The 20,093-nt window shown below is 37.8% G+C and overlaps 1 protein-coding gene across 1 annotated transcript in view; it reads right to left on the reverse strand.

Annotated features, from left to right (window-relative positions):
• The window catches only part of TMEM131 (transmembrane protein 131), a 225,112-nt gene extending 206,097 nt beyond the window's left edge, over positions 1-19,015 (reverse strand). Inside the window, exon 1 of the mRNA XM_073897950.1 lies at positions 18,374-19,015. Coding sequence (XP_073754051.1) covers positions 18,374-18,554 — 181 coding nt within the window. The 5' untranslated portion in view covers positions 18,555-19,015. The remainder of the gene's footprint in view (positions 1-18,373) is intronic.
• Positions 19,016-20,093: the final 1,078 nt, after the last annotated feature.

Here is a 20,093-nt window from a genome sequence, read left to right on the forward strand (position 1 = left end):
AAAACATGAACCAATAGCAGGAGAATAATCAGTTGGAACCAACCTAGAATTGGCACAAAAGTTAGAACTAGCTAACAGTAAAAAAGGTTTTATAAATGTGTTCCATATATTCTAAAAGTAGAGAAATAAAAGATATAAATAAGGGGTGCCTGGGTGACTCAGTCATTAAGCGTCTGCCTTCTGCTCAGGTCATGATCCCAGGGTCCTGGGATCGAGCCCCACAGTGGGCTCCGTGCTCGGCGGGAAGCCTGCTTCTCCCTCTCCCACTCCCCCTGCTTGAGTTCCCTCTCTCACTGTGTCTCTCTCTGTCAAATAAATAAAATTAAAAAAAAAAAAGATAGAAATAAGACTGAACTAACACTTCTAGAGATGAAAATCACAATGTGTGAGATGAAAAATACACAACAGAACCTATCCAAAATATAATACACAGAAAAAAAATGCAAAAACTGAATAGTATACTGAGTTGTGGAATCAACTTCAAGCTACCTAATACATGGATAACTAGAGTCCCAAAACTGAGGTTGGGGAGAGGAGGGCAGGGAAAATATTTAAAAAAATAATAGCTGAAAATTTTCCAAACCAAATGAAAGCTATAAATACACAGATCCAAGAAACTCGATAAATCTTAAAATACAAGAAACATGAGAAAACTATACCAGGAAATATCAAATTGCTCAAAACAAGGGGCAAAGAAAAATCTTAAAAGCATCAAGGGAAAAAAGATATGTTACATAGAGAGAAACAAAGATAAAGATGACAACAAATTTCTCATGGGAAAGAATACAAGGGAGAAGACAGTGGAAATAACATTTTTAAAGTACTAAAATAAAAACTTGTCAATCTATAATTCTATACCCAGCAAAAATATCTTTTAAAAGCAAAGACAAAAGAAATACATTTTTCAGACATAAAAGCTGAAAGAATTCATACACACTACAAGAAATGTTTAAGGAAATCCTTCAGATAGAATTATGAGCATTAAAAAAAGGAATGAAAATCACTGGAAACGGTAACTAAATGTTAATTATATAAACTAAATGTAAATACTTAAAAACCATAATGATGTATTGTGGGGCATAAACATACAAAATGAAAAACATAACAGCAGCATAAAGGAGCAGAGAAAAAAATGTAAGTAAACTATTATAAGTGATGACCACTAAAAAGCAGAGATTATCATATTGGGTAAAAGCCAGACAACTCTATAAGCATCATATTTTAAATATAAAAACACAAAAGACACAACTAGGTTAAAATTAAATAGATGAAAAAATATATACTATACTTACACTAGTCCAGAGAATGCTGGAGTGGCTAAATTAATTAATCTAAAGTAGCTTTCAGAGCAAGGAATATTATCAGGGATAAAGAGATCATTTTACAATGATAAAGTGATTAATCAAAAGAATAAAACAATTCTACACATTATACACCTAACAACAGAGCCTCAAAATACATGAAGCAAAAACTGATTAAATCATAAGGAAAAATAGATAAATACACAATATGGTCAGAGGTATTACTACTCCTCTCTCAATACTTGCTAGAACAAGTAGGCAGAAAGTCAGCAAGGAAATGGTAAACTTGAACAACACCAGTGACCAATCTATCTGACTGATATTTACAGAAAACTCCAACAGCAGCAGAATCCACATTCTGCTCAAATGCATGTAGAACACTTACCAAGATAAGCCCATAGTCTAGGCCATAAAACAAATCTTAAATTCAAAAGGAGTCAAATCATACAAAGTACACTCTCTGACAAATGGCATTAAATTATAACTCAATAATAAAAAGATCCTTGGTAAATCCCCAAGGGCCTCAAAATCAAAGAGCTCAGTTCCCACCTTAAGAAACTAGAAAATGAAGAGCAAATTAAGCCCTAAGTAAGCAGAAGAAAGGAAATAATAAAAATCTTAGTGGAAATCAATAGAGATGGAAGAAGAAAAAAAACAACAACAACCAAAAGCTGTTTTTGAACAGAATATTAAAACTGATAAACCTTTGAAGAGATTGATAAAAAAAAAAAGAAGACACAAATTACATTAGGAGTGAGAGAGGTGTCACCTCTACACATTTACAAATATTCAAAAGATACTAGAACATTATGAACAACCTTGTCAATAAATCTGACAACTTAAATGAACGAATTCTCTGAAAGACTTTAATTACCAAAGCTCACTCAGAAAGAGATAACTTGAATAGTTTTGCATCTTAAAAATTGACATTGTAGTTAAAAATCTCCCCACAAAGAAATTCCAGGCCCAGATGGCTTTAATTCTTAATTCTTATCACACATTACAGGAAAAATAATGCCAATTCTATATAGACTCTTCTAAAAAATTAAAAAGGAAAAACTACCCCTCAACTAATTCTATGAGGCCAGTATTACCCTAATACCAAAAGCAAATACATTATATGAAAACTTAACACTCTCCCTCCCTCATGACCACAGACATAAAAATTCTAAACAAAATTTTAGCAAAAATAAAAAATCCAATAATACAAGGATAATATATCATAATCAAGTAAGAAACTCAAGGTTGGTAACTTACCACATTAACAACCTAAAACAACAATAAAAACCCTCAACAGACACAGAAAAACCATTTGATAAATTCAACATCTATTCCTGTCAAAAACCCTCAACAAACCAGATGTAAAAGACAACTTCCTCAACCTGAGGAAGGGTATCTATGAAAAATGTATAGCTAAAATCACATTTAATGTGAAAGACTCACTGCTTTCCCCCTAAGATTATGAACAAGACAGGAATGTTCACTCTTAACCATTCCTGTTGAACACTGTTCTAGAGGTTCTAGCCAGTACAATGAGGCAACAAAAATAAAATGCATCCAGACTGGAAAAGGGGAAATAAAACTGGCTTTATTTACAAACATAATTATCTACACAGAAAATACAATGGAATTTACAGTAAAGCTATTAGAACTAGTAAGTCAGTTTAGGAAGATTACAGAATACAAGATCAATATACAAATATCAATTCATTTCTATATATTAACAATGAACAACAACTGAATTTTAAAAAAATACCATTTAGAATAGTATCAAAAATATGAAATACTGGGAGGCACCTGTGTGGCTCAGTAGGTTAAGCATCTGCCTTCAGCTCAGGTTATGATCTCAGCGTCCTGAGATGGAGCCCAACATCGGGCTCCCTGCTCAGTGGGGAGTCTGCTTCTCCCTCTCCCTCTGCTGCTCCCCCTGCTTGTGCTCTCTTGCTCGCACTCTCTCTCTCAAATAGATAAAATCTTTAAAAAATATATGAAATACTGGAGATAAATCTGACAAAAGATATAAAAGATTTTTATAGTGAAAACTACAAAATATTACTAAAAGAACGTAATGACCTAAATAGAGAAAATGTCCCTCTTCAAAAGACCAAATATTAATATGTCCATTCTTCCCCAACTGATCTATACATTTAACACAATCCCATTAATATCCCAGCAGTCTTCGTTACAGAAATTGATAATAGAACTTGCAAATTCTTAAGGAAATGTGAAGGACCTAGAACAGGCAAGACAACTCTGAATAAGAACAAAGTTGGAGGACTAACACTGTTTCAGTAATTATTACAAAACTACAGTAGTCAAGACAGTGTGGTTCTGGCATCCAGATAGACAAATAGATTATTGGAACAAGAGACCTGATATAAACCAATACATGCACAGGCAACTGACTTTCAACAAGTGCACTGACAATGCAATAGGAAAAGAACAGCCCTTTCAAAGAAATGGCACTAGAACTGGATATGCACATGCAAAAAAAAAAAAAAGAACTTGGATTCATACTTTGTTCCATATGTAAAAATAACTCAAAATGGAGCACAGATCTAAATGGAAAACCTAAAACTATAAAACTTCTAGAAGAGAACATAAGAGAAAATGATACCTTAAATGAGGCAAAGATTTAGATGCAATATCAAGAACATGATCTATTAAAGAATAACTTGATAAATTGGAACTTAATTAAAAACTTCTCTTCAAAAGACATCTGTTAAGAGAATGAAAATACAAGCCACAGACTGGAGGAAGTCTTTGCAAACATGTATCTCCAGAGGACTTAGAGCCAGACTATATAGGAGTTCTCAAATCTCAATTAGAAAACAAATAATGCAATACAGACATGGGCAAAAGATTTGCGAGAGCCACTTTACCAAAAAAGATATATGGATGTCAAATAAGTACATGAAAGGATGCTCATTATCATTATTCACTGAGGAATAACTACTTTGGAAAACAAATTAGCCATTTAAGTTAAACATACACCCACCATATGATCCAGACTTTCCATTGGCAGGTATTTATGTAAGAGAAAAACATGTGCATACAAAGACTTGTCCATGAATGTCCATAGAAGCTCACCAAAGGTATTATCAAGCTTTTAAACTTTTGCCAGTCAGATAAGCGAGAAGTAGCTTATTTGTTTTTTTTTTCTTAAGACAAAAAGGACATTTGTCAATTTTAAAAAAACTTTTAAAATAACAGCTTTATTGAGATATAATTCACATACTATGGAATTTCCCATTTAAAATACACAATGCATAGTTTTTAGTGTATTCACAGAGTTGTTCAATCATCACCACTAATTCCAGAACATTTTCATCTGCCCAAAAAAGAAACCCCAAACCTTTTAGCGGCATTCCCTATTCCTTCCTCCCCTAGTCCTAAACTTTCTGTCTCTACTGATATACTTTCTGGCTCTAAGGATTTGCCTATTTTGGACATTTTTTTTGTGGTCATACATGGTCTTTTGTGACTGGCTTCATTCACTTAGCAAGTTTTCAAGGTTTATTTGTATTTATAGTCTGCATCCATACTTTATTCTCTCTTATGGCTGAACAATATTCCATTTTATTATCCATTCATGAGTTGATGGGACATTTAAATTATTCCTACTTTTGGGCTATTATGAAAAATACTTCTATGAACATTCCTATATGAGTTTTGTGTGCACATATGTTTTCATTTCTTTTGGGAACAGACCCAAGACAACTGCTGGAACATACAGTAACTCTATACTTGGCATTTTGAGGAACTGCCAGCCTGTTTACGAAACTGCACCATCATATATTCTCAATAGCAATGTACAACACTTTAATTTTTTTACATCTTCACCAATACTTGTTACTACCTGTCATTTTTATTACAAGTGTATTGGTGGGCGTGAAATGGTATCTCATTTTGGTTTTGATTTGTATTTCTCTGATGGCTAATGATACTGGCCATCTTTTCATGTGCTTATTGTTTGGAGAAATGCCCATTCAGATCCTTTGTCCATTTTTAATTGGGTTTTTTCTACTGAGTTGTAAGAGTTCTTTATATGTTCTAGATACATGTTCCATATCAGGTATGTAATTTACAAACATCTTCACCCATTCCCTTTCTTGACATTGTCCTTTGAAACACAAAATTTTTTCACTTTGATGACGTCCAATTTATTTTTTCTTTCACTGTGTTTTTGGTGTCTTATCTACCAGGGAAACTAAAGTACAGACTCAATATTTTGGACAGGCTAAATAACGGCTCCTCAAGATGTCCACATCTCAATCCTCAGAATGTGTGAATGTTACTTTATACGGCAAATGGAATTTTGTGGATATGATTATGTTAAGGATTTGTGATGGGAGGATCATCTTGGATTATCTACAGGAGTCCAGTATAATCATATTGGTCTTTACAAGAAGGAAGCAGATCAGAGGATCAGAAGGCAATGTGACAATTAAAGAAAGAAGCTGGAATGAATGAAGCAAGACAGTAGAGTGATATGAGGAAAGGGCCATGAGCCAAGGAATGCAGGCAGCCTCTAGAAGCCCACAAAGGAGAGGAAAAAAATTCTCCACTTATGCATCCAGAAGGAACACACACCTGCCAACATCTTGATTTTAGAATTCTGCCTTCAGAACTATAAGAAAATAAATTTGCAGTTTTAGGACACTGAAATCGTAGTAACCTGCTGCAGCAGCAATAGGAAATTAATACAGGGTGCAAGGTTTTAATTGGGGGACTGGCCATATAGGCACTCTCTGCCTCATACATTCCAGACTCCCTGAAGGAAAGCAGGTATGTAGCATAAACCACATGGACTTAGGATCTACTTACAGAATTTCTGTTCTATTCCACTTCTTTGTCTATGTAATACCAATACCTTACATTTTCCAAGTATATAATGGCTTTACAGTATTTGTTTTAACTAAGTGCTTGTGCTACTTACACCTCATAACTTTTCTTTTTCAGCATTTTCCCAGCATTCCTACATGTATATTTTTCCATATACACTTTAACATCAACTTTTCTAACTCTATAAAAAGTTGTGTTGGTATTTTTTAATTGCATCTGTGTCAAATTAATGTTAACATAGGGAGAACTGACATCTTTATGATGTTGAGTTCTCCTATCCAAGTGCAAGGAATGTCTTTCCAATATTCAAATCTACTTCTCTGGCTTCAAGAATGTGTTAAAGTTTTCCTCAGATTCTGCACATTTCTTGTTATTCTTAAAACTACTTTCTGTTGTTGCTATTACTATTGATAACTTTTTGGCAATGTCTGAAATATTTCAAAAGCTTTTAAAAGAGTTTGGTAAAAAGGAGGAAACAAAGAAAGAAAGAGAAAAAATAAAACAATAAATAAAATGCACACATCATCTAGAGGGAGCAAATGTGTGAATGTGAGAGTAGCCTGTTAGCAGTTAGCAGCCTAAGTTCAATGGGCATCATGGACAGGTTTTCTAGAGGGAACACAGATGTGGGTTAATTCACTGTGAGATTTCAGGGGAAGGATTTTAAGATAATTGCTGCTGTAATGCAAACAGCCAAAATCAGCAGCTTAAAGTAAAAACCATAAGAAAATTTCATTTGATACAGCATTAACATCTATCCCTAATAACTCTTAAGACTAAGACTCTTAAAAATGTAAGAAATTTTCTATTATCAAAAACATCTAATTTCAACCAACTGCCACAATCATACTTCACAATGAGACACTGAAGAAGTATTTCCCTATAAAGATGAAAAAAGATAAGGCCTGCTTTTTCAGTTTTTATTTAATGGTGTTCTAATACTCTAGCCAATGCGACAATACATGTAAACATACATATTAATATTAATGAATAAGCTGTTATTCAATCATTTGGGGCCTACAAAAATGGCAATTTCAAATGGTTCAATTTAATGTGTGTGTGTTTGTGTATGAAAGGAAAATAGAAAATATTAAAAAAGATGTCAACAAGTTCCAAATTTGTCTAATATTTTAATGCAATCCTAATCAAAAAGCAAATAGAGGAGTGGCTGGATGGCACAGTCAGTTAAGCATCTGCCTTTGGCTCAGGTAATAATCCCAGGGTCCTGGGATCAAGCCCAGCATCAGGCTCCCTGCTCAGTGGGGAGTCCGCTTCTCCCTCTCCCGCAGCCCCTCCCGCTGCTTGCGCTCTCTCTCTGTCAAATAAATAAAATCTTTTTTTAAAAAAGCAAATAGAAATTTTATATTTTCTTCAAAATGATTTTAGGGTTTGTAGAGAATAAAAACAAGACAGACAAGAAAATGTTTTTGGAAGAACAGCAATTTAGGGGGAAGGAATGACCTGCCAAACCAGCTAATAAAATGGACAAATGAATAAAATAAAATAAAAATAAGACAAAGATGGAATACTTAAATTTAAAACAAAAATACACATCAGTTAGGGAAAAAACAGAAAATCAAGTAACTCATCCAAGTATATGATAGAATTTGCATGAAAAGGACATATTGTGTATAAATAAGTGGTGTTAAGGCAACTAACAATTTGAGAAAAATAGATTCCTACCAGATACCAAGAGACTGATGAATTAAAGGTTTTCATTTACAAATAGAATCATAGAGAAAAAATATTGAATATATTTTATGCATAGGGCTTTTTACACATAACAACAAAGGCAGAAACCCATAAAGGAAAAGAGTGACAGACGTGGCCAATAAATTTTAAAATAATGATATAAACAGAAAATTGAAATGCAAATGGAAATTTGGAAAAATGAAATCCTTAATTGTTCACTTAAGTCAAAAAGAAAAATCCAAACCCCAAGAGAAAAACTGACAAAAAATACAAAAGAAATACAAACGGCTAGCAAATGTATAACAGTATTTGGTCTTACTAGTAATTTTTTTAATGTGTCAGGCACTGTGTTGAGAGCTTTTTACCCACCACCTCAGTAAATCTTTGCAACAACTCAATGAGAAAGATGCTGTTATTATCCCTAACCCTATGGATAATGAAACTTCGACACAAAGTGGTCAATCACACTTACCAAAGTCACACAGCCAGAAAGCAGAAGATGACCCGAGACCAGAGCCACACTGTGAGTCACTATTTCCACTTCCCAATATTACCTCTTAGAGTCCTAGGCAAGGCCATGAGTTATGTCACTGACTGAGGTAACTCACAAAGCAGTTCAGATATGTTCTTCCTCCTCCAATTCCTTGCCATATACAGAATGGTGGTGTCCGGAATTCTTTCTTCGTGGACACACATTTTGACTTAGGTCCATATGCAGAATACTACCTAGGATCACTCAGAATCTCCCGAGGTTATGAGTCTCAGAATACCAGCTAGAGCTCTTGACCCCTCCCTCTCTGAACCTGAGGTACTTCTTACACCTGACTGTCTCATCACTCAGTGGTAGGAAACTGTGGTTAAGAAACAGTAGCAATTTTTAAAAAGTCAATTAAAACAAAGTGACAGCTCTTCTTGCCAGATTGGTGAGGACTTAAAAGAAGAGTAACAGCCAATGAGGGAAAGCAGGCACCCTCATAAAATATTGTTGAAATGTGAACTGATAAGTTTTTTTCAAAGGCCATGTGGCAAATATCTATTTTTCAAATGGAGAGCAGGGGGAGAAAAAGCAAGAGAAGGAACAGAGACTAGAAAATTGATGACTGATGTTCATTCTTTTTTTTTTTTTTTTTTTTTTTATCTATTTGAGAGAGAGAGCCAGAGTGTGTGCGAGAGGGAGAGAGAGAAACTGAAGCAGACTCTGCACTGAGCACAGAGCCTGATGCAAGGCTCGATCCCACAACTGCGGTATCAGGACCTGAGCTGAAACCAAGAGTCGGACACTTAACCAACAGAGCCACTCAGGTGCCCTGGTTCTTTGTACTTGATTATAGAAATTGTTCTCCATTTACTCATCCATATTTTATAACTTGTTTCATTTTTACAATCAACATGAATTTTTTGCGAAAGTGAAAAAAGTTTTTCCAAAACTGACCTCCAAACTGTATGCATAGGAGGACTTATTATATATTATATTGTCTCATTTTACTGGAGATTAGAATCATGTATTATACTATCACAAGCAAGCACCCCCCAGGAGTACTGACAGCCACAGAGGAACTGTAACCAAGAACTGATCTGAAGAGTTAAGGAAGGACTGGAACCCCACATAGGGCTAATGTGAGGATTAAATGAGATAAGGTATGCAAAGCAATTACACAGTGCTTGCACAAAGAAAGTACGTGATAAACATTAGCCATCGTCATTAAGTAATTATAGGCATTACCAATTAGAGGCAATAGCTGCAAACATACTATAGTCCCAAAATGGTGAAAAATCAAACTTGTGTAAGTACTACCATTTCAAAAATACCTTTTCTTCATTCTGGTTCATCTTTAATTGGTTATGGTTCACTGCTTCTCCTACCCAGACAGGACTGAAGGTGTTCAAACACTTAAAATGCTCGGTCCAGGAAGAACATGACCCAGTCCTTACCCTCCAAAAGCTCATGCTTCTATACGAACACAAATAAACCCAAATGCAGCTGGGAAGGAACTGACAACATTCAGAAATTTTCTATTTACAAGAATCTCTAAGATCCTATTAAAATTCAATCTAACTCCAGCCTCCTTCTTTCTTGCATTTTCTTCTCTTCAACATGAGTCTCAAGTAACCTTTTTTCACATCCAGACAGAACCCAAGAGAAGCCCCCAGTATGGTGAGATAAACCTTTAAATATGAAATAATTCACCTACATGTGAAAGATCTGAAAAGAGAAATTGACTCTTGGTAGTGCTAACCACTACTTCATTCCCTATTTGCAAATCAAGAAGCAATACTTCAGATGAAGTCACCAATTCACCAAGCATTTCTTAAAGTGATCCAGTCTGAAAAGCACACTGCCCTCTCTTATGCACTGCTCTACCAAATAACTTTTGGAATGACAAACTTTATTTATAAAGAGCCTTGAGACAAGTCTTAAGTTCTAGACACACCTTTCCACTGTAAATAATTCCCTAGAAAATCTTCTGCTTCCAACTTAATCATTCCCAAAAAAAGAATATCCAGGTAGGGCCCTTGCCATACCATGATACAAACTGCTAATTAATTTGTATCAGTAGAGCCCTCTTGAGCTATTTCTCAAACTTTACTGCTGCGACAGTTTTTTACTATCACATGTTTTGATCCAAATGTAATACTATAACTATATAAAAGAGAATTAGTTAAGAAACAAAGTTATACCATCATAACATTTTGCAATCGTAACTGATTTAGAAAATAGTCACAAATTTCTTAGAACTTAAGAAGACTTAAAATAGTTTCAGTTTATAGGTAAGCAATCTAAGGAAATACTTTAAGCATGTAGAATATTTTGTTTCAAATACAGAGCATGTTTCTTTTCTCAAACACTACAAGTTCACAACACTTAGTCATACAATAATTGAGATAATTTGTTAAAAAATGCAGGTTTGATTTATAGTAGCATAAAAAATAAAATACCTAAGAATAAATATAATAACCAAGAGGAGAAAGGCTTGTACACATTGAAAACTACAAAACACTGCTGAAAGAAATTAAAGACAACACAAATAAATGGAATGACAGCCCATGTTCAGGAACTGGAAGACAATACTATTTAGATGTCCAAACTACCCAAAGCAATTTACAGATTCCATGCAATCCCTATCAAACGACAAGAGCATTTTTTGCATAAACAGAAAAAACATCCTAAAATCCATATGGGATTTCAAGGGACCCCAAACAGCCAAAACAAACTCTGAGGATTTACACTTCCTGATTTTGAAACATGTAACAAAGCTACAGTAACGGCAAGTGTGGTACCTGCATTAAGAGACAAACAGACCAATGGAATAGAGAGCCCAGAAATAAATTCTCATATATCTGATCATCATACAAGGGTTCCAAGACCACTCACTGGGGAAAGGACATCTCTTCAACAAATGGTGCTGGGAAAACAGGGTATTCACAAGCAAAAGAATGAATGTGGACACTCATACAAAAATTAACTGTAAACAGATTAAAGAATAAAATGAAAGATCTAAAACTAAAATTCCTAGAGAAAACAGGGGAAAAGCTTCATGACATCGAATTTGACAATGTTTTCTCGGGAAGGACATTAAAAGTGCAGGCAACAAAAGCAAAAACAGACAAATGGGACTGCATCAGACTTAAAAACTTCTGTGTATCAAAGGTTACAATCAAAAGAGTAAAAGGGCAACCTATGGAATGGGAGAAAAGTATCTGCAAATCATCCATCTGATGAGGAGTTAATAACCAGTATATATAAAGAACTCCTGCAACTCAACAACAGAAATAACCCAATTTAAAAGTGGTCAAAGGACTTGAATAGATACTTCTCAAAAAAAAATATATATATATGAATGGCCAACAAGCCTATAAAAAGATGCTCAATATCACTTACAAGAATGCAAATGAAAACCACAATGAGATATAACGTTACATTCATTAGGATAGCCACCATAAACAAACAAACAAAAACAGAAGATAACAAGTAACAGAAGATAACAAGAATGTGGGGAAACTGAACGTTTGTGAACTGTTGGTAGAATTGTAAAATGGTGTAGCTACTATGGAAAATAGTATGGCAGTTGCTTAAGAAATTAAAAATAGGACTACCATATGACCCAGTAATCCCACTTGTGGATATATATCCCAAAAGAATTAAAAGCAGGATCTCAAAGAGACATTTGCACACCCATGTCCATAGCAGAATTATTTACAATAGCCAAGAAGTCAAAGCAATCCAAATGTCCATTGGTGAGTAAATGGATAAATGAAATGGGGAAAAATGGTATATAAATACAGCAGAATATTATTGAGCCTTAAAAAGGAACAAAATCCTGTCACATGCTACAATATGATGAACCTTCAGGACATTATGCTAAGTGAAATAAGCCAGCGACAAAAAGACCCTGCATGATTCCACTTATATGAGGTATCTAAAATATTCAAATTCATAAAAACAAAGTAGAATGATGGGGCTGGAGCAGGGGAGAGAGATGGAGAGTTGCTGTTCAAAAGACATGGATAGAGTTTCAGTTGTACAATATTAAAAAGTTCTGGAGATCTGTTCCACAACAATGTGAATACACTTAATACTACTGGACAGTACTCTTAAGATGGTTAAGATGGTAAATTTTATGTTATGTGTTTTTTTACAATTATATAGAAACAAACAAATAAAGCAGGTTTGACACTTAATCGTGACAGACATGTCAAGGATCCTCTTAGACTTTAGGCATTTTTCAGACCTTTGCTCTAAGTGCTCTATGTAACAAAATGAATCAGACAAAGAGTTATGGCTTTCTAAAAATCTTTCTAAGGCAATCACACAGGAATGAAAGAAAAACTGATCTAGTGCTATGAATGAAACTAATGACCACCTAACACAAAAATGCCTTCATAAGAATGAACAAAGTATTAGAAATGAACTTCTTTGGGAGCTCCTGGACCTCTAATGGAAGTCTCGAAGAGATTTCCCCATTGTCAAAAGCTGATGCCACCACCAGCCTTCGGATTATCTCCAGTTCCTTTTAATCAGGGCTAGTTTCTGAGAATATTCCTCATGTCTAGGCTAACTTGTCATATCAATCTAGAATTAAGGAATGTTCACAGATTTTAGTCTTAATCTTGACCTGAGAATCTATCAGGTACTTAAATCATTCAGAACAGAGTCAGTAGCTTTCATTACCAAGTATCTGCTCCCTAGATTATCTATTCATGGGTTTCCTTGGTTTCCCTTTAAGAATGTACATGATCCAGAATGGCCTGTGATCATTTTAATGGTTAATGATATGGATGATATGGATGTTTACATCTGGTTAAAAAAAAAAGGGGCACTTCAGTGCAATACTTAATACACTGCCTCTGCAGGAACTGGCAGTTCTGCTCTTTCTCCAACTGGTATATATCAAAATCTACTACCTTAAGTACTCATCCAGGATTATATAGCTGGTTCTAGGAACAGACGGCTTGGGATGAACATGGCTCAACTACCTACCAACTCTGTTACCTTCAGAATACTACTTAATTTCTCTGTGCCTGTTTTATGATCTATAAATTGATGTATAACAGAATCTGAAACCTTAAAATCCCAAAGTTACAAAAGTGTGGTTTACATAAGTGTATATCGCTCAGTTACAAGGAAAAGCAACATGCAGAGAAGAAAAAAGTGGTGTCACCCTATGTCTTATTATAGCAGAATTCCTAATGACACCAGCAACCAAGGTCCAAGTTTCACCTGTACTCTTGACTCTCAGCCCAGTCTCCGTGTAAGGGGGAAGGATAAGGTCATTTTAGGTAAACCTTCTTTTAAAACTGAATGCCTGCTATGTACATACACAGCTGTTGACCAAGGTTCAAAAATTCCAATCTGGGTGAAGAAATGTCACCCATAAAATTTTAAGTTGCTAAATGTGTCATAATGAGTAACAAAGACAATGCAAACAGAAATGGAGAAAGTCCGGAGGTGAGAGCCCACCGCAATGCCTCCGGGCTGGAGGCCATGGGAGAGCTGACCAAGATGGGGAACAGACACTGACACCACTTGCTGAGGGGTCAAAAACAAGACCAATGTGGCAGAGAATAATCACAGCATTAATAAAAACTGGGAAACCAGGATGGTGTGAGATAATTCTGACCTGGACATGCACAGTGCCTGCGGGTGGCTGCACACACATGTGAAGGAAGACACCCCACGGGCGACTAGAAAGCAGTGACTGACGACTAAGGCAGGATGATAACCAAGAAGCACAAAGTCATGGAAATGAAAGGAGAAAAGTTCCAAGAAGCAGCTATCAACAGTGTCTGATGCTGCTTAAAACAGATAGTGAGGAAAAATTCAGCCCCAGAAAAAAGGCCTCTCCATCTGCCAAGGCCGGTCAGAAAGCTCAAGCCACGTGTAGATGAAAAAGTTTCTAAAATATCAAGCACTCAGCAATGATTTAATTTTTCCCCAAGAGTAGTTTGGCTTATTACTACTCCGGATGATAACAAATTAGATGATTTTACATCTACTCTCAAAGCTGATCTTTTTTGGCAAGAGTCTATGAGGACCCACTGAAAGGATTATAAAGAGAAGGAAAATAGTCATTAACAAGAGAAAGAGAGGACACACTTTTTCCAACTACAGGATTCCAAAGCTTCTGGCAGTAGCAAACAGCTTTTAGTAAAAGTAAGCCAACAAAAGTTCATTAGTGAAGCAGCTTTAACAAAGTAACGTTCTACTTACTAGGCTCAAATTAAAGAGTAGCCATTCTACCACCATACAAAAGATTAAAACTCACTCTTAAGAAAATCACTTCTAAAAATATTTTTACATTACAAATAATTTGATTAGAAAAAAAATACCACTCCTAATCAATCCTACCATCCTAAGACAAATCCCCTAATTACATTTTAATCTCTTTTCTTGTGGCCTTTATTACTAAGTATTTTGTTCATATGCTCTGTAGATAAAACATTTTTGGACCTTCCTCCTGTGTCTGTCACAAATACAAACTTAAAAACAAAAATTTCTACACAAAACTAAAGTATCCTGGGTGGCTCAGATGGTTAAGCGTCTGCCTTCAGCTCAGGTCATGATCCCAAGGTCCTGGGATCGACCCCCACATCGGGGGAGCCTGCTTCTCCCTCTCCCTCTGCCTGCCACTCCCCCTGCTTGTACTCTCTGTCAAATAAAAAACAAAAAAATCTTAAAAGAAAAAAAAATGTATCCAGCAAACAAGTTTAAAAGTCCTAATAAAGAGTATCAAACTTTGCCTTACCATTAATAGCCAATTAATAATACATGTGACATTGAAATTTGTCACAGACTAAAACAACCATATTCCTGGAAATTTATCCAAGTTTATTATCTACTAGATACATAAAATGTAGCTTTTTATTTATAATAAATTAAAAGACAACCATGCCTTCCAAAAACCCATTTGACAGTGAAACTTTATTACCTGATATAAGATGCTCTTTTAAAAAGCTCCTATTTGCTGGCCACAATGGGCAAATTAATAAATCAAAATACTACTGGGGCGCCTGGGTGGCTCAGTCGGTTAGACATCCGACTCTTGGTTTTGGCTTAGGTCTTGATCTCAGGGTCGTGTCATCGAGTCCCGCATTGGGCTCGGTGCTTAGTGGAGTCCGCTTGCCTCTCTCCTGCTCCTCTCTCTCTCAAATAAATATCTTTTTAAAAAAATCAAAATACTACTAAAAATTATATGTTTAACATACATACACATATTTTCATACGTATTTTTATATTTTTACTACACATATCTATTTTCACTATGCTCAATATCTAGATCTTAGCTTCAAGAAAAATTTTGACACCAATCCAGAATAAGTGAGTTATCTGTAGTAATCATAGTAACTTCTTCCTCTCCCAACTCTTTCAAAATCCTTACAAACTGTAGAGCACAGCCAAAATATTCTGAAAGGTCCCTTTTCTCTGAAATAATTATACAGCCCCACTGATCAGTAAAATTGGATGTTAAGATACAGGAATGTTAAAACATCCAGGATGTTAAGGCAAGGAATGGCTCATGCTTCTGACTTAAGGAAATGAACATCTAGTCCAAACATAAAAAACTGCATTAAATAATGCACTTAGCTATTTCTGCTGTTTTTCTTCAAGAGACAGTGAGTTTTATTCTGTTGTGAAGATTTTCTAGTGAAATTCTGCTACAACTGACGAAAAATATACAAAATACAAAATACCCAGAGAACCATCATTAATATTGCAGGAAAATTTTAACTTTGAAAAATCACCAGTTTATTCTACTAGAATAAACACAAAAAAATCCTCAGGGCATAAATTGACAAACTGAACTCAGCTACCTTCAGAAATCTGCCCAGCCTTCCTGAAAAAACTCAACAGCACATTTTTAGGGCAAATGCTGTATTTGTGACCTATCAGATGCCAAACTCAGGGTATCACCATCATGTAAAAATCAATCTCATTTCTTCTACTAACTCAAACAAAAACAATACTATAGTTTTATCAGCAAGAAGGCTGAAAGCACAGGCCATTTTTGGAGCAACCTTCACAGAATACTTGATTAGAACCAGACTGTATCGATGATGGGCAGAGGCTTATGTTCTATATTAGTATAATTACCATAAATATCTTGACTCGCTGGTTTGTACATTCAAACTGTTCGTACGGACACAACATGGGCCACAAAAGCTGTTTGATTCTGCCAGGACCACTGACTGATTCAGCCACATCTTTTCATACTTTACACCCTGGCAAGAAATTCTCCCAGCTGAGCCTTACACTTACGGGTATTAGAAATATTCACTAAAACTTATAAACTAAACAAATAGGAAATTAGCAAATATAATTTAGGCTGACATTTCTCAGACAAGGGATTTGTTAACTATACCCAGAAAATTAGCATATATATGGCTGTGGGGGGGGGGAACAGCAGAAGGATAATATAACCTTAATGTTTTATGAGACTCAATCATTATTTTATTTCCCTGTGCTAATGGCCCATGAAGACAGTCATTCGCTCAAACAAATGTTAAGTCCCTACTGTGTGCCTGGCGCTGTATAAGGTTAAGAACAGAGAAGCAAGGACACAATACCTGCCAAGAACTACCTGGAACAAAAGGAGACATGCCCATTAAATTATTGTACTGTTTCAGCTTTATTGGACATCAACTACATGCCAGACCGTACTGGACACTAGGGACACACAATAGTAACAATCATCTAACTGCAGAGCTGTAACCAATCAATGAACTATGACAGTAACAGTCCTGACTAGTCCTAAAGCAGCAATATTTTATTCTGGAAATAATCTTGCCTCTGTCAATTAATTCTTTCAATAGATGGCAATTCTCTGAATAATTTCCACCTATGTTAATCCAGACTACGGTTGCTTACAGAGTTAAATGAGAGAATGGAATGTTTTGAACAGTAGAGAGAAACACATTTGTACTTTAATTTGGTTTGCATTTAGCTATTGCCTTCAATAACGATAACAAGTGACTTAAATCATAAAGCAGAACACCAACCGGAAAGTTACCGTGGCAAGACATTATTTTCTTGTAGTGGCAGTTTAGTGGAAAGTGGAAGCTAAACTAACAAGTTCTGCTTAGCTTTTTAAAAACCATTCACTTCTGGTGATTTCTTTGTGAAAGCTCTGTGACCACTCATTTCCCTAGGCTCAAAAACAGGTAGCGCCGACACAACTACAGATTTGGTCCTCTAGGTTACAAAATAATTTTTAACCCTGTAGAAGTACCAGTTTTACATTAGTATCATTCGATACTAATGATTTTTTTTTTTAAATAGGGGTCAGTTCTTAACTAAATTACAATAAAGGTATGCAAACTAGAAACAGTATTTGTTTTTAAACTCTGCCACATTAAAGATGACACCCAATCTTAAAATAAATTAAAAATGTAAACAGACTTCCAATAGCTTACCAGAGAATTAAACAGAATTGTATTATATATACCGAACTGCTAGCTAAACAACCAATACTGCAAAGCGATAAAGGAGAGAGAAGCTGAAGAAACAAGATTCCTCTTCAAGAAATGTTTGAACAAATTCAAAGTAAAATTTTGTAAGCTATGTTTTGAACCCTTTCCACCAGTCTTGCTATTTTTACTACATTTTCTATGTGCACGCCGTTATCAAAACCACAACCAAAGGGGGGAAAGTGTCCTAAAATTTTAGTATTAACAGCAATCAAGTCTAAAAATATGCCCCTCCTACACAGTGAGCCAAGTGGCAAGAAGATACGAGAACTCAGGAAGTTTTGAAAAGGCAGTGACAGCAGTCAAGAGGAAAGACAAGGGGAAGGAATCACGGAGAACAAGAAAAACTCCGTGCAGCCAACGCCGCGAGTTGGCACTGGAACTGCAAGTTCCCGGCTCGGGACGGGACTCGACCGAGCAACTTTGCGCCGGACGGAGCTGCGCGCTCGGCCGCCCTCCGAGCCCGGAGCCGCAGCCCTTCCTCCCCGCTCGCAGCCCGGCGGCCGCCTCCGCGAGGGCGCGCTGACAGCCGCGGGGCCGGGCCTGGGAGATGCCGGCCGGCTGACACCCACCTTCCTTCTCCGCCCGCGCCGCGGCCACTACGAGGGTCATCACCAGGTGCAGCGCTCCCAGTAGGCCGGCGGCCGCGCTCCGTGGGCCCCCGCCGCGGCTGGCCGCGGGCTCCACACCGGCCCCTGCGGACGTGGAGGCGGCGGCGGCTCCTGCTGCTCCTCCTCCAGCCCGCTTCCCCATCCCTGCCGGCCGGGGGCCGCCGCGCTCCAAGTCCGGCGCGGCCCTTCTCGGCGAGGCGGCGGCAGCGGCGGCGCGGGAGCCGTGGTCCAGGCTTTGGACGCGGCGCCGGGGGCGAGAGCGGTTCCGGGCCCAGGGCTGGGGCTCCGGGCGTGGGTCCGGGTCCGTGCGTGCGTGTGAGCAGGAGTGTCAGTCACGGCCTCGGCCTTGGCATCGCCTACGAAGAGTCGAAGCGGAGAGGCCACGGGTCAAGCACGGCGGGCGGCCATACTGGAAACGGGCACGGGCCGCGGGCTCTGGGCGCTGGCCTGCGAGGGGCGGGGCGCGGCCCTGGGCACCGCCCCCGCCGTACCGTCACCTAGTGGGCCAGCAGGTCAGTCTGTCTGCCCCGGAGTCCGTGGGTCCGAATTTCTTGTCCCGCTCTCGGAGGCCCACGGCTTCACCGGCCGGACAGGATGCGGGCAGTACAACCCCAACCTGTCACCGCTGTCCCGCGAAGGAGGAGGAGGGAGGCAGGCCCGGGCCCAGCCGCCAGGACTTATGATGGCGGTTCACGCTTCGCAGAGGCAGTGACGGCAATCACGTGGAGACAAGGAGGCCTTGCCGCGCAGCCGCCTTGGGGTGTGGGCGGGGCCGGGAGGTACATTGGGGAACTAGGGGTGGTTCGCCCGCTGCTCCAAGGCGGGAACTAACCACTTGCGTCTCTGGTACTGCAATGCGAGAGCCATCCAGAGGACTGGGTGCGCGTCCGGACCTCGAGGCCCAGCGCGGAAAGTCCATTCCAGTGACTCCTCCGCGTCTCACTTCCACCTTTCGGGCCGCCTGAGAATACTCCTGGCCTGATTCAGTTCCTGGCGCTTCCTTGAGGACTGGGACCCACTCCGTTCATCGTTATATCCTCAAGACACACTACCCAGAAGCGCTTAATGGAATCATCTTGCTCTTGGAATTGTGCCTGCTTTGCTGCGGGAAAATCCTTTGCTGTGTGTATATAAAGCAGCAGTGACCCTGGACGGGGAGGGCCGATCGTTCTTTAGAAAGTGCCCAGTGGCCATGCTGGCTTTGACCGTCTTGGAAATTCTTAAGACGTTTTATACAGCTAGTGCCTGCAAGGCCCAAATCAAACGCCTTCTTTAGTATCCTTCGGGAAGCCTTCTTCTGCCTCTTTCCAAGGAAAATAAGATTTCAGAAAGGCTTACAAAAGAAACTCAAAGTGCTACCCTATGCAGTAGTCTTCTTTGTCAAGCAAGCACTTAAGTTTTTTATTTATAAATTAATATATTTTTAATAGCATTACCCTAATGATTTTGAAAAGCAATTGTCTTTTCCTGAATATTAGTGTTAAAATTGAATAATCAGATTTTGTTCTCCATGTAATGTAGGAATAATTATCTCCAAGTTGGATTTTCTGTATTTGTGTATGTAAGGAAAGAGATTTCTAGAAGGCTTTTAACTTGCTAAAGAAATCAAGCCCAAGGAAAAGTAACTTGAGTGCCTTAGCTGGGTCAAAGAGTACTTTCCAATGTGCAGCACAAAGAGTTG

Source organism: Callorhinus ursinus, unplaced genomic scaffold (genome assembly GCF_003265705.2).
Source record: "Callorhinus ursinus isolate GAN/ISIS: 27379988/994484 unplaced genomic scaffold, GSC_fseal_2.0 scaffold10, whole genome shotgun sequence".
In the NCBI taxonomy this organism is placed as follows: Eukaryota; Metazoa; Chordata; class Mammalia; order Carnivora; family Otariidae; genus Callorhinus; species Callorhinus ursinus.